At 38.7% G+C, this 14,298-nt stretch overlaps 1 protein-coding gene across 2 annotated transcripts in view; it reads right to left on the reverse strand.

Moving 5' to 3' along the window:
* The window catches only part of grid2 (glutamate receptor, ionotropic, delta 2), a 607,329-nt gene that overhangs the window by 178,412 nt on the left and 414,619 nt on the right, over nt 1–14,298 (reverse strand). For both annotated transcript variants that reach the window (XR_004552792.1, XM_034091023.1), the window contains exons 6-7: nt 5,169–5,342; nt 1,923–2,084 (exon numbers count right to left, since the gene is read on the reverse strand). Coding sequence is in view for 1 of the 2 variants with exons in the window: in XM_034091023.1 (XP_033946914.1) it covers nt 1,923–2,084; nt 5,169–5,342 (336 nt within the window). In the remaining variant the exon portion in view is untranslated. The remainder of the gene's footprint in view (nt 1–1,922; nt 2,085–5,168; nt 5,343–14,298) is intronic.

Consider the following 14,298-nt stretch of genomic DNA (forward strand, 5'->3'; position numbering starts at 1 on the left):
TTGAAAATGAATATGGTTGAGCCACTGAGACCCAAGGGGGTATACAACGCATCTAAATGGTTAGGGACATTCTGTCTACAAACAGTTCAAGCACATACACAGCATACCCTTCTGACTTTAAGGATGATTGTAACAGCTGTTTTAAAGCTGCATTTTCCACTATGAATGTGTCAATGAAAACCAAACAACAACATAAATAGAGCTCCTCATCAACATACACAAATGAGTGTTTTATTATCATAATGGCCCCACATACCAAAACGTTGATTAATCACACAGGCATGCATAGTAAGTAAAGCACAGTGCTGATACAGTGTAAAATGGAACTGATGGCAGTCTGCTGAACTCTACTCTATTACTGCTCAGGGCTCTTTAGCTCAGCTCTGTGGAGACAGACATTAGGGTTGGTTTAACAGCCAGGGCTGGCTGATGAAAGTGTTGCCAAATTAGAGTCTGATCTCAAGGTGAAATGAAGAGATATATCTGAAAGCCATTGCACATCATTTGTTATTGTCTGACACTAATCCAAAATTAGCATTTCACTTGGCTTCATTATTCAGTCAAAGTACTATCCCTGGAGTTGTTTTTTTATTGATATCAAAACAGAGGGCATTGATCCAATTGGATTTAACAGTGATGAAAGTGTTGCCGAACCCCAGACTCTCAAGGTGAAACGCAGAGATTCAAAATTACAGCTGCAGGAGAAAATCCTCTATCTCCCAAAAGTCAACTGTTCAGGAACTTGCTGATTGATGCATGTGTTTTTTAAGGTATGTCATCCTTTGAATTTATGAGCACTGGGGTCAAATTAAAGACCCTGAAGTCTATTAAATGCAGAAAGCAACTTAGAAATGTTCAATCTAATTAATGAACACAAATTGGATTTCCATTTGATAAGAACATTACAAACAAATGCTTATTTAAAGCCTCCTCCATGTCATTCACCCTCCTTGGAGAGGACTTTATTTATACCGAGGGATGACATTGCTATTTCAACTAGAGTGTCTCAGCCGAGGAACAATAATGCGTGGTTTCCAAAGTTTCATGTAATGAGCACAATGTCTTCAAATGCTAATATATGCTCCTAAATGAGAAATGCGAGAAAATGTGTTTCTCTCCTACAGCTGAAAGATAAACCTGAGACACATGCAAAAATAGTGAAACACCTCAACTGAACTTGTATGTAGTTATTTTAGGGAATAGGCCAATGCTTTTGCTATTTTTCCTGTATTAATCAAGACACAGTTTAATTTGTGCCAGATCAATTGCGAATAAGTCTTAGTACAACTTGTTTTTTAAATTATTTTTTAAATACTGTATTCATGAGCCATTTTGAAATTGGCATGCACTGAACCCAAAATATATTTATGAGCACAATATATAAACCATGGATATGAATGATACTGTTGGTAAAATGTTAAATATTAACTTTAAGTTTTGAGTACATTTTTCAATAACCATTTGTTTGGGAAAAAAATAATGATATTGTTTTGTATTTCATAGATGCTCACTCCATGACTATATCTGTGTTCATGGAGATGATCTGGACAAAATGTTTAGCACAACTTTGAACTTTGCAGAGTGTTTTCATTTCAGTATCATAGGGCCTAGAATGTGTGTCACCATATGTGTCCATGCATCCAGAAATCAGCTGAGTGTATGTGTTTTTGTAGGGGCTCTGTGTGTGTGTGTGTGTGTGTGTGTGTGTGTGTGTGTGTGTGTGTGTGTGTGTGTGTGTGTGTGTGTGTGTGTGTGTGTGTGTGTGTGTGTTTAGGTGTGTGTGTGCTTAGGTGTGTGTGTGTGCTTAGGTGTGTGTGTGCTTAGGTGTGTGACATAGCGACAAAGAATGCATGCTTGCACACTTTCTGTGGTTGAGTTCCTTTCTTCAATACGTGAGGGGAACAGTGTGTGCGCTCTCATACCTTTTTGATGGTATCCAGCATGCTCTTGCCACCCTGCCAAGGTTTGGTGTTCTTCCTGATGCAGCTCAGACTGGCCATGCTGTGCCACTTCCTGTCCTCCAGCTTTCTGTGGAAGGTGTTGGCCAGCAGCAACACACTATCATAAATATAGCGGTTGGTGATCTATTGAAAAATAAATGACAGAGATATAAAAAAAATGTAAAATTGTGACAGAATAAATGCAGACATTTTGCTTCCACGTTTAGTGTTTCAATTTGGTTTTCACAGTAATATTCCCATTAATTCTTGAACAGGTTTAAACAAAACAATAAATTCAAAAGGCATATGTTACAGTAGATGGTTGTTATACACCAACAAATACTTTTAGTGAAGTGGTTTTGCATGTACATAAGTAATAATGCAACCAAATGTAATACATCTGGCTTTTATGATTTAGGACTATCCTGCTTCTTAAGAATTAAAAACCTTTGGGAAGTATTTTAAACAGCTGGTGTGCAAACTCAAACATTGAATTTTATTCCAGGCTATTAGATACATTCAGTACACGTAGAGTACACTCTATGTCTGAGCGGTGTCTGGCTTGTTCAGTCTATCAATCTCCTTCCAGCATGCTTTTCTGAAATGCATAGAGACCAAGTGGGAACGTGGCAATGTCAAGTTACACTTAAAACATTTATATAAGAGATGATAAGATGACAGAATACTCCTTGTTAAATGTCAAATAGTTTTCTGACAGACAGGACGAAAGGGAAACTATAGTGTCAAGTTTATCTCACATCAAACTTTTTTCGCACTTTCTTTAGAAGTCGCCTTCCTCTCACAGTTTTGTCGTAGTGTTTGACTTGCTGTCTTTGTCCGTCTATCATTCCATCTCACTGTCTCTGGAAATTAAAGTGAAAATCTGCTGCACTGTTGGGAGCTTCAATGATCAGTGGGCTCTGCACTCAGTGTGTGAGTGTGTGTGTGTGTGTGTGTGTGTGTGTGTGTGTGTGTGTGTGTGTGTGTGTGTGTGTGTGTGTGTGTGTGTGTGTGTGTGTGTGTGGTCAGCCTCAGTTGATGTGCTTCAGTGCAGTGTGAAATTGGTCTTCTGAGCCATTCTCTGACTGCTGAGCTGATCTGCTTCCTCTGCCTCCCTCTCTCTCTCTCTCTCTCTCTCTCTCTCTCTCTCTCTCTCTCTCTCTCTCTCTCTCTCTCTCTCTCTCTCTATATATATATATATATATATATATATATTTGTCTGTCTTTCTCTCCCATACCTTTTTCAAATGTTAACACTCACATATCCACCACCTACACAATCATTCACTTACTCACTCACTCACTCTCCCACACACACACAAACAACAGATGTCAAACAGAACATGTGTACAGGGATGTTTTCCGCTCTCACTTTTCAAAAACACACTGTCCTTGACTGAAATGAGTTCCACTCAAATGCACACACATACCTAGTCACGTGCACACCCTCAGCCCTCCACAGTAGAATGAGCACATATGACTAGACTAGACTCCACACAACATATAATGATTGCGTTGAATGGGCTTGGATTCTCGAAGCTAGCTTTTTACACTTGAGAAGCACCTGATTCATATTAGACACACAAGGCAAGCTTTATCTACGTGTCTGTATTTTGCATACTGTGTGGCAAGGCTACAACCAAATGTAGGGTTTTACCAGGATAATAAAAAAATACATTTAGGAATGAAGGTAGTATTTAACCTTTGTGGTATATTATTCATCTTGTCCAATGTTATTAATAATAAAACAAAAAGTCCATTCATTGATAACAGTGGTTGTAAGCACAGCATGGTTTCATCTTACGACTAACAAAGGGAGATAACGTATTAAGACCACATTTCTGTTTGAATGTATTTCCAACTTTCATCAAATGTGTTCCCCCAGGGTCTGATGCATCCACATAAATCAACAGCACATTAATTCAATTTTCAGTTTTTGTCTTGACATATAAATAAGAGTGTGTTCCCTTTTCTCTGCTGTATTTGATGGAAGCCTGATGACACACATACACACAAAAGTGTAGTAATTGCATACATATTGCCACCCTGGGGACATGTAAGAAAAGTAAAGAAAATGTGAAAGTGGAGAAAAAACTGTCACTGTGTTTTCCTTGAGCAGTTAAATTGTGTGGTTTCAGAAAAAAACACGTATAGGGGGGAGAACGCTATTTCCCAAATGATGAATGTTCCAGGTACAAAAGCTTAAAGGCACGAGCTGTAACAATGTCAAATCAGCAACCCTGGTTCAATGGGAAGCTTTGGATTGGGAGACATGTTGAAATGTCAAACTCAAAACACCTGGAGCAGTTTTATGATACAAAATGGAAGAACCAGATCAGCTTCTAAATACATTAATACATTTAAAGAGAGCCATGTATAACCAAACATAAAAGATGAAATCAAAGGTTTTGTGAATGTACAGCATGTAACTCAGAGACACATTGGTAACACTCAAGTTAAGCATTTAATGTTTGTATCTGATTGTTGTGACAACCATTTTTGCTCTGTCTGACATTCACATTATTTGTATGGCTGCTCTTTAAGGAGGACATGGTAGAGGGTTGTCAGTAAACTGGCAACACAGTGTGCCAGTGCTTTTTTTTTTTTCAACATTGAGGAAGTTCAATAGCTGGTTTGCACCTCCCATTTGGTTATTGGTGGATGTTCTGGTCTCTGATGCTGCACCATACAATATTGCACTGACACACTTTTCCACCCATAACACCATCTAAACTGCTGGTATTCAAAGTCAAGTTCAATTTTAGTCTTTTAATTAAACAATTATTTGGTAATGTGTGAATCTCTCTCTTCTGTCATGTAAAGTTTTGGGATGCATACTCAACATCAATTTAGCTTGAGTACAGAATTGGAACAAGAAATAAAAAAATAAAAATATTTGAGAAGAGAAGCTGAGGAAACGATATCACCACAAATCAAGCTCTATTTATTTGATCTTGAGTCATTCACACTGATGATGTATATCCGTTCATTTTTATTGGGGGCAAAGATGCCCAATGATGTTGTGAATAATCAATTTACTGTATTCCCAATGTACACCTCTCTCCACTTTAAATAAAATAAATGACTGAATCTAATTTCAGGTTCTCTTTGATCGTGGCGATTTAGACAAAGATAAATCTCTTTTTCTTGTGCAGCTTTTCAGCTTTCTGTATTAACCTTCATATTTAACCTTTTAGCTTTATATAAAAAATCACCAAACTAACTTACCTCCAGCTGATGAGACCTGGGGTTTTTAGGGTCACACAGGGAATTGTTGATCCTGTGGTTGTGTTTAACACATCGCTGACTCGCGTTCTGGGGCATGGGGAATGTTTGCCGCACCAACGTCAGCCGACCGATCGACTTCATGACTAACTCCTGCAGATCGTAGTCTGAGATCTCCTAAGAGGGTGAAGAGGAGAAGGATGGTGTTATAGATAGGAAGAGGAATGGTCAGGTTAAGGAAAAGAAGAAAATGGGGAAAGCAATGGAGATAAGAGAAATCAATATCAACAGCTGCACCACCACATTATTTATTGTTGCTCAAGACTTATAGCTTACATTTTGACAAGGAAAATACAATAACAACACCAAAGTCTTGGTTGGAATCCAATAAAGTAAATGTTAAATGTAATGCTTCGACAGTTGCTTATCGTCAAACTATATTTCTAAGTTATTTAGGTCTTTCTTTACATGCTCTACTTCTCCCAAAATCACCACACTGAGCACAAAAAACATTGTCAATGTCATCTGCAAAGAAAGCTAATATATTACAAAGGTACATTTCAGTAGATGGAAGTAGGGAGAGAGGGGATTAAAGTGTCTGTTTGTGTGTGCTTCTGCTCATACATGTGTGTTTGCTCATACATGTGTGTTTGCACGTATGTACGTACACTGCATGTCCTTGTAAAACCTTGGGGGAGGAATCATTGCTAATGTTAACCCTCAGACACAATCTCTCTCCCTCTCTAGATTCATGGATCTCCATCCATCCACTGCAAGTGCACAAGGTCATGTGGTGATGAGATGAGAACTGACGGTAAACGTCCCTGGTGGAGGTAACACTGCCACCAACCGAGACTGCCTTTGCTGTCTTTGTGTGCAGTAATTATCTGTGTTTGTGCGAATTGTGTGCATAAGCCAGTTTATGTTGAAATATGTGTGATGTCAGCATATGTTTTCGGAGATTATTTTCAAGCCTTTCGATCATGCGAAACACTTGATTCCGTTTCATTTGCACATGGCAGCCTCTCTTGACAGGATATATGAAACCCTGCCTGCAGACCGTCCACAAACATAAATAAGCCATCACATACACATTATAGTAGTGAGTGGTAATATTATAGGTACCACTGGTTCATTGACTAATTTCAATGGATTACATTTTAATGTAATTAATGTTCATCAAGGGTGGTGAGTCCTCATGGGATGTGATCAAAGGTGATTAGAGGTAATATTATACAGGCTTCATTGGTATAGCTGTACTCATCTGCAGCAATTAGGCTGATATATGGCGCTCGCTATATAAGCACAAATATGCATTTGCTTAGGCAATCACATGTATGTTGTTTTGAATATTTGAAATAAGGTAAGTCCGATTTAAGACTCACATTTGCCGTTCATATTTAATGTCAAAGATTGTAGCATTTTAATTTTTAATATTTAATTTAAAATGTTTTGATAAACAGAAGAAAGTGTTATTTGTGCCTTGATGAATATGTGAGGTATGAATGCCATGTGCTCTGAAAGATCTACTTTCTTAGCCGCAAGCAAAGATGTGATTGTTCAGCTTTTGGGGGTAAAACGTGGCAGAAATCCCAAACAGTTGCTTACATGAAAACCCCTGAATGGAACAGAATAAAAAAAGCCAACAAAGAAGGAGCAGGACAGATAGAAAATGCAGAAAATTGCTAAAAAGACAGATCTGCAGGCCAAAAGAGAATCAAGATTCACAGCGGGCAGTCAAGGGCATGCAAAGAAATGTCGGCATGCAAGAATTATCCAGAGCGCACCACTCAAAGGATCAAACTCAAACAAATATAGATGGAACGATTGACAGGAATACAAAACCATACGCACACATTGAAACACAGCTAAAATGTAAAAGGGAAGTGTCATTTTGAGATTTGTCCATCTTTCTTGTTCGCCACTTTCCATTTGCCTCTTCGTCTCGTACTCTCTGGGGACAAATGTAAGACTACCCCCAGTGAGACTTTCAGTGGTGGCATTCCCTATATGCTGTTAGTCTTTAATGGCTAAGACTAACTTAATGTGACATATATACACACGTATTTTGATATGACTGCACATACGGAATCACGCGAGCTCTCACGCTCACAGCACATCTACATATGCAGGGGTCCTGGGAGGAATAAGGTACCAGTGCACAATTGACATTGACCAAACATTATAAAACTGGAGCAACTTTTCTTTCGTTCTCCATAATAGACATGCATAACATGTACGTATACTCTCTGGTATAATTGTATTTAGTGTAATCTGGTTCCGCAAAATTAAACCCAAACCAAGTTATTTCATATGACATTTGAAACCAGCAAGGCATCATTATGGTTGACTTCTCAACAGCTAGACAAAATCATCATTACACTGTAAGCAATATTTCCGCCTAGTTTTCAATTACATATTCAAGGATCCAGTACTATTAAATATTGGAGCATAAGTCACATTATTTGAAATCCATTTCCCTATCCATCAAATTCATGCAGTCCAGAGAGAATATTGTATTGGTCCCTACATGTGAGCACCAAGACCGACTGCCTTAAAGCAGAATCTTTGGGTAAGGTGTAACCCCCAAACAGCCATGCAGCTCATGAACAGAGTGAATCATGAGTTGTTTACTCCATAAACTAGAAGGTCTTGGTCTGCAGGCATCGCCATCAACCTTAACCCATCACCTCTCTCGCCTTCCCTCCAATCCCCTGAGGCCACCAAATCCTCGTCTTTAGTGTTTTACCAAAACACATCCTTCATCCACAATTGTTCTTTGCACTTCTTCCCTGACCCCTATACTTTGTTTTCTGCCATTTCCCCCCTCAACAACTATCTCTCCCCATATCTACCCTAGAGACATCAAATCCTTGCTTTTTTCTTATTATTTGCAGAAGAGAGGAAGAAGCTGGTTTTGTTTATTATTCAACCTTTTCTGCTCCTCCCACTCCTATTCTCACCCCCAAAACTCTTTCTCGCTCTGCCCATGTTTATGAGAACACCAAATCCCTCTGTTTTCCTCGTATTCAGAGGGTCAAAGTTATGAAAAAACAAAACAAGTCTGAAAAAGCAACTTGTTTCATTTGGCCATTTTGTACTCTCTCTTCCACCTTTTCCCAGAACAGCCCAAAAATGTCTTCTATGCCTCTGACTCTTCTTTGTCACCCTTTCATTTATGTGTCTTCCCCTTAAAATGAGGAGGACTTTCATTAATACCCTACAAACAACAATAGAGAAAAGGGCAATAAGAAGAAAGAGGCTAGTATGATGGGAGTGGAACACTGCCTGAACGACAAAATACAATATATTTCCAAGGCAAAACACATCTCTGTAATGGCTGTGAAAAAATAAAAAGGCCTAAAATGAACAGCAGGGTCAAAAAGGAGGACAAAATCGTCATCACAATGTGTGTGATTCAGACCTCTAGACCTGACAGTGAAAATTAGATAGGTTGGAAATGTCACGTTGGTCTTGAATAGGACAATAAATGTCCAAGAGCCGCTTAGCAGTCGTCTCTGGCTGCAGCTGTACTGGGAAACTTCCAGCTGGGCATCAACTATTGACATTACATTACATTACATATCACTTGTTAGACGCTTTTATCCAAAGCGACTCACATACTCAATATGTGGGCAATCCCCACAGGAGCAATTTGGGGTGAAGTGTCTTGCCCAGGGACACAACGACATGCTGACTGCAGCGGGGTTTGAACCTGTGACCCCCTGATCCGAACACCTACGGACAACTACGCCACACGCCTCCCTGCCTTCACAAGCACTGTAGCTGTAAATAGTGCTCTATCACTTAGATATTACTGAAGGAATAATAAATGGTATATGTGGGGGAAACTTCTGAAGCAATGCAGACAGGACTCAGAGAGACACGAGGAGAGCTGGAGCTTTGATGGCAAACACTGACGGTTTATTTGGAGCTTCGGCCGGAGAATTCACAAGACATGTCCACAGGGCCACGGTCTGACCACATGGATGATATGCCATAATTAATTCTGAAGAACTCTACCCCAGACCCATGTATTTAGCTAGTTCTGAGAGAATAATCAACATTGTGCATAACAAGATAGAATCATAACACCTCTATCAGGGAAGCAAAACACTGAGAGCACAAGCCAAGACTACAGGTGCTCAGTCAGGACAGTTTACAGGGTTCATACACTTTTTCACCAATGATTTTCAATGACTTTTCCATAACTTCTCAATGACCTTTACCTCATTTTCCATGACCAAACAAAAATTACCACTGAAAATGGTTTATTTGAACATGTAACAGGAAAATAAGGTCTGCATATGAAACATGTTGTGCCTATCTAAAACAAATCCAATAGTAGGCTTACTAGCTTCTACACGCTGAAGCAACTGTAGTCAGGGAGGCAAACTCATCAGGTATGAAAAAGGTGACAAGGATCCGAGTCCTGACCGACCCCACGGAATATCGGCTTTAAAATAACGAATAACAGATGATGTTAGCAGTCAGAACAACTAAAGCAGCAGGTAATAACAGAAACGCCAAAGAGTCACATCTAATAGAAATATATAATAGCATTTATTTTAATTGTGTAGCAGTCAGTTTATAATTCTGGCAGCACTGTTGAGCATTTTGAAAATGTATTTTCATGCCTCTGTGCAAGGCTTAGTCTTTCTATCTTTATAGCCAGTGGTGTAACTAAGTTCATAAACTCAACAAGTACTATACGGGGGTACAGTTTTGATATACTTGTACTTTATTAAGTATTTCAATGTTTTGCTACTTTGTACTTCTACTCCACTACAGTTCAGAGGTACATGGTGTACTTCTACTCACTACAGTTCAGCGGTACATGGTGTACTTCGACTCCACTACAGTTCAGAGGTACATGGTGTACTTCAACTCACTACAGTTCAGAGGTACATGGTGTACTTATACTCACTACAGTTCAGAGGTACATGGTGTACTTCGACTCCACTACAGTTCAGAGGTACATGGTGTACTTCTACTCCACTACAGTTCAGAGGTACATGGTGTACTTCTACTCACTACAGTTCAGAGGTACATGGTGTACTTCTACTCCACTACAGTTCAGAGGTACATGGTGTACTTCTACTCACTACAGTTCAGAGGTACATGTTGTACTTCGACTCCACTACAGTTCAGAGGTACATGGTGTACTTCGACTCCACTCCAGTTCAGAGGTACATGGTGTACTTCGACTCCACTACAGTTCAGAGGTACATGGTGTACTTCTACTCCACTAGATGTATTTAATACCTTTAGTTACTTCACAGATCTGGATGAATGATGTGAAATATAATCAAGTGTTAAATCAGACTTTAGTTCCACCTGGAGTAAATCCACCAGCTACCCTGCAGTATACAAAGTCATTCAAACTAGCTGCACCTTTACCAGCTTTGAGAACACTTTCATGATCAATCATTATAAAACATATCATATATATTATTCTGAAATGGACCAATCTGCACAACGACTACTTTTACTGTCGCTACTTTTACTATATTTTGATGAGAATACTTTTCTACTTTTACTTGAGGAACATTTTGAATGCAGGACTTTTACTGAAACAGAGTATTCCTACACTCTGGTACTTCTACTTTTAATCAAGTACAAGATCTGAGTACTTCTACTTTTACTCAAGTACAAGATCTGAGTACTTCTATTTTTATTAAGTACAAGATCTGAGTACTTCTACTTTTATTAAGTACAATATCTGAGTAGCCTACTTCTACTAAAGTACACGATCTGAGTACTTCTACTTTTAATCAAGTACAAGATCTATACTTATACCACCTCTGTTTATAGCCTATGAAAAAAACTATTAGAAAACGAAGGCTAAAGCTAACGTTAGCAGATAGTGACAATGTATGCTAGCTAGCTAGCTAGCTCGCTCAACGATTCCTTAAATGATATTGCGACAGAAAAACGTTCCAGTTCACATCACGCTCTGCCGCTCTGCTTTGAAAACCTGAACGGCCCGTTCTCACAGCTGTTCACCAGCGGTTGGTTCCAGGCAGGAAGACTCGAGCACACAGCTCGCACTTCATATATTAAAAAATAACACGATGCGCATCATGATGGCACATAATAGCTCGCGACCGCAGATTATTTCAGCGATTAGATTAAATGTAAATTATATTTGACACAATTTTAGTTACATTTCCATGACTTTTCCAAAACTTTGGGAAAAATATTGTTTTCCATAACTTTTCCAGGGCCTGGAATTTGCATTTTCAATTTCCATGACTTTTCCAGGTTTTCAATGACCGTACGAACTCTGAGTTTAAACTGATAAACTGGGTCAAAGTTATGGGCCTTGGAAAATATTTCCCCAACAGTATAAATGTCATATCTTCAACATGTTTCCAAAAAGAATAAATTACATTTACCGGCAAACATTTTTGTACAGTGGGTTTTGATGGGGTTTCACTAAATAACGGTTTGTAGAATGATCTTAGCTGGCATAAGACCATGTAATCCTAAAATCATAATTAGAAGCATGAAAATCCCAAAAATGTCAGTTTCATGGCTTTGAATATCAAGCAGTGATATTTTTACAGCCAAAATGACGGAGAAGCCTAATCTCATCTCATCTCATTACCATGCACTCGTTCCCATGAGACAAAAAGGCAGACATTAATAAAGAAAAAGCAAATGACAGAGAAAAAGAGTGTGAACAGCAATAGTTAAGATTGAGAATGATAGCATGACAGAAAATGAAAGACCATGAAGTGATTCAGAACAAGTAAGGTCAAATCCTCCAAACTTGAGAGAAAGACGGAGAAGAAGAGAAGCCATGAGTGTCCCTTATTATGTCTCTGCCTCCTCCCCTTCATCCCCTCAGCCTGAGCAGAACGAAGGAGATAGGGAGAGGAAGGATGATCAATTATGAACTGTGAACTCCCCCTCAGTGGGGCTGTCTGACTGCTAGCTGTAGATAAAGCAGAGTTATGACAACCATACAGTGCCCCCTCATCCATAATAAACCACAGGGAGGGAGAGTGCTTTTACACTGAGGAATATTCATTCTCCAAAGAACCAGTAGTAGGAAATTGTATAGAAAAATATTGTAGCCACTCATCCATTTAAACACTTTGCTACAGTATAGGACTCAAAGCCAATGGTAGGAATATTGTATCTGAACAGTCTGTGGCATAACGTTATCGTTTATATGCCAAATTATGACATTTTAGCAGTAAAAAGATGGGAATTAAACTTTTCCCATGGGTATTTTTTATATTTTGTGCAGTTTAGAGTCAGGAGAAATACAGATGACTTTGCCAAGAAGCATTTTTTAGAACTACTTTTGCCATTATTCCTTAGCATACTTTGAATTAGCAGAATTAGATCAAAGATATATATTGTAATGATGTTTATGTCTTAGTTGAATTATTATTATTATTATTATCTTTTTAATATAAATTGGGGAAAAAAGTCTGTTTTTGTATAGTAGGTGCACATGTCTTATTCTTCCTCTTAAACACAATCTCGAGACATCTGTTGTTTCTTCAACCCATACCTCCCTTCAGCCCTTGTGGCCCCTGTACTTATCTCTGCTTTTCCTGCTTTTTTAAAATTTCATCTGCTAAGGAATAAAACCTACAACCCTGGTATCCTGGAGGGTTTCTGCATGTTCACAGTAACCACAAATACAGTATATTATTTGTGTAATACTAATATATGAAGCAAATATATGCTAATATGAGTAATGACATTGGTGAAGATATCTGAATGCACACTGAAATGCTACATTTTCACAAAGTGCCATACAGTAGCATGTGTTCAACCAGCACGAGAGAAAGGAGCTAGAGCAGAATGTAGTCTTGCTGTCCTGCCTGTGATCCATCTGGTCTCATACTGACTTTGCTTGACTGGTTCTCGCTGAATTTTAAATCAAATCTTAAACACTTTCGTGAAGTGGTTGAGAACAAGACAACTAGACATAAACAGCTGTAGAGCATCATGCCAATAACTTTGTGGGGTGAAAAAGATAGCCAAATTATTAAGATATAAGTCCCTGGATCCATTTAGCTTGACTGATTGTTGGATCTCATTTGCTTACGGCTTTCCTGTTTCAGAAAACTGTGCGCCAACAAAAATATATTAAAAAAAATACACAAGAGTTGTCAACAATTAAGTATTGCACTGCATGGTTCGACTCTCACCGACTTGAGTTACGGTAACACGTGCTTTTTTCTTTATAGTTTTACACTGAGGATAGTACCCAGGAAACATGGGGTGTAAAAGAGTAAAACATATAATTGATTTGACTTACCAGATTCTACTGGTACCTGAGATACTTGTGTTATACCCTTTGAGTGAAAGGGGTCCAATAACAACAACTCTCTTTTTGCAATGATCTAACTATTGATAACCAGAGTTTCAATGGTTACAACATACCAATCTACAAAATGTTCCAATAAATCTAAAACCACCAAGACTGTTTGCTACTTCACAGTCTCTTGGAAATTGTGAAGTTAAACAAAAACATGTGTTGAAAGAAAGCAGAATGATGCAAATATTATATTATGCCATTACAAAAACAAAAACCGAGAGTGCATTGACCTGCCAGACTGCATTTCACAAATGACATGTTAGGCCTCCCAGAAAGCTTAGCGAAGAGACGGTCGCTGCCAGGAAGCTTGAAGGATGTTAGACAATAACAGATGCTTGGCAGGATGCAAAGCAGTCGATTAGACGGCTAGATGAGAATTGAGCCTATCAGGCAGTCAGGTAATGATAAACTGCTCAGAAGGCTGCTTGACATTCTACATCCTTCTGCCTCTGTACAAAAACAGGCTGTCAGGAGAGTGTGACATATTTATAAGTGAGCAGTAAAGCTTCAAATGTTACATTATGAAAGGCACATTAAAGTATGCCATTTATTTCAATTAGCAACAGAGACACATTTAAGTGGCACTGCAGTCCTTCTAGGGAGCCAGTGACTAATACAGAGTGGTTGTTTTTGAACAGATTTATCCAGATGTTTACCTCTGAGAAGACCACCATCTTCATTAGACTAGTCTCATTCTTTTCCCTCACTCCCTGGAAGCATTAGCATTTGAACAAATGCAAAAACAATACTGAGAGGTTGTCTGAGATACTTGCGGGGATTGGGACAATG

Source organism: Pseudochaenichthys georgianus, chromosome 9 (genome assembly GCF_902827115.2).
Source record: "Pseudochaenichthys georgianus chromosome 9, fPseGeo1.2, whole genome shotgun sequence".
NCBI lineage: Eukaryota > Metazoa > Chordata > Actinopteri > Perciformes > Channichthyidae > Pseudochaenichthys > Pseudochaenichthys georgianus.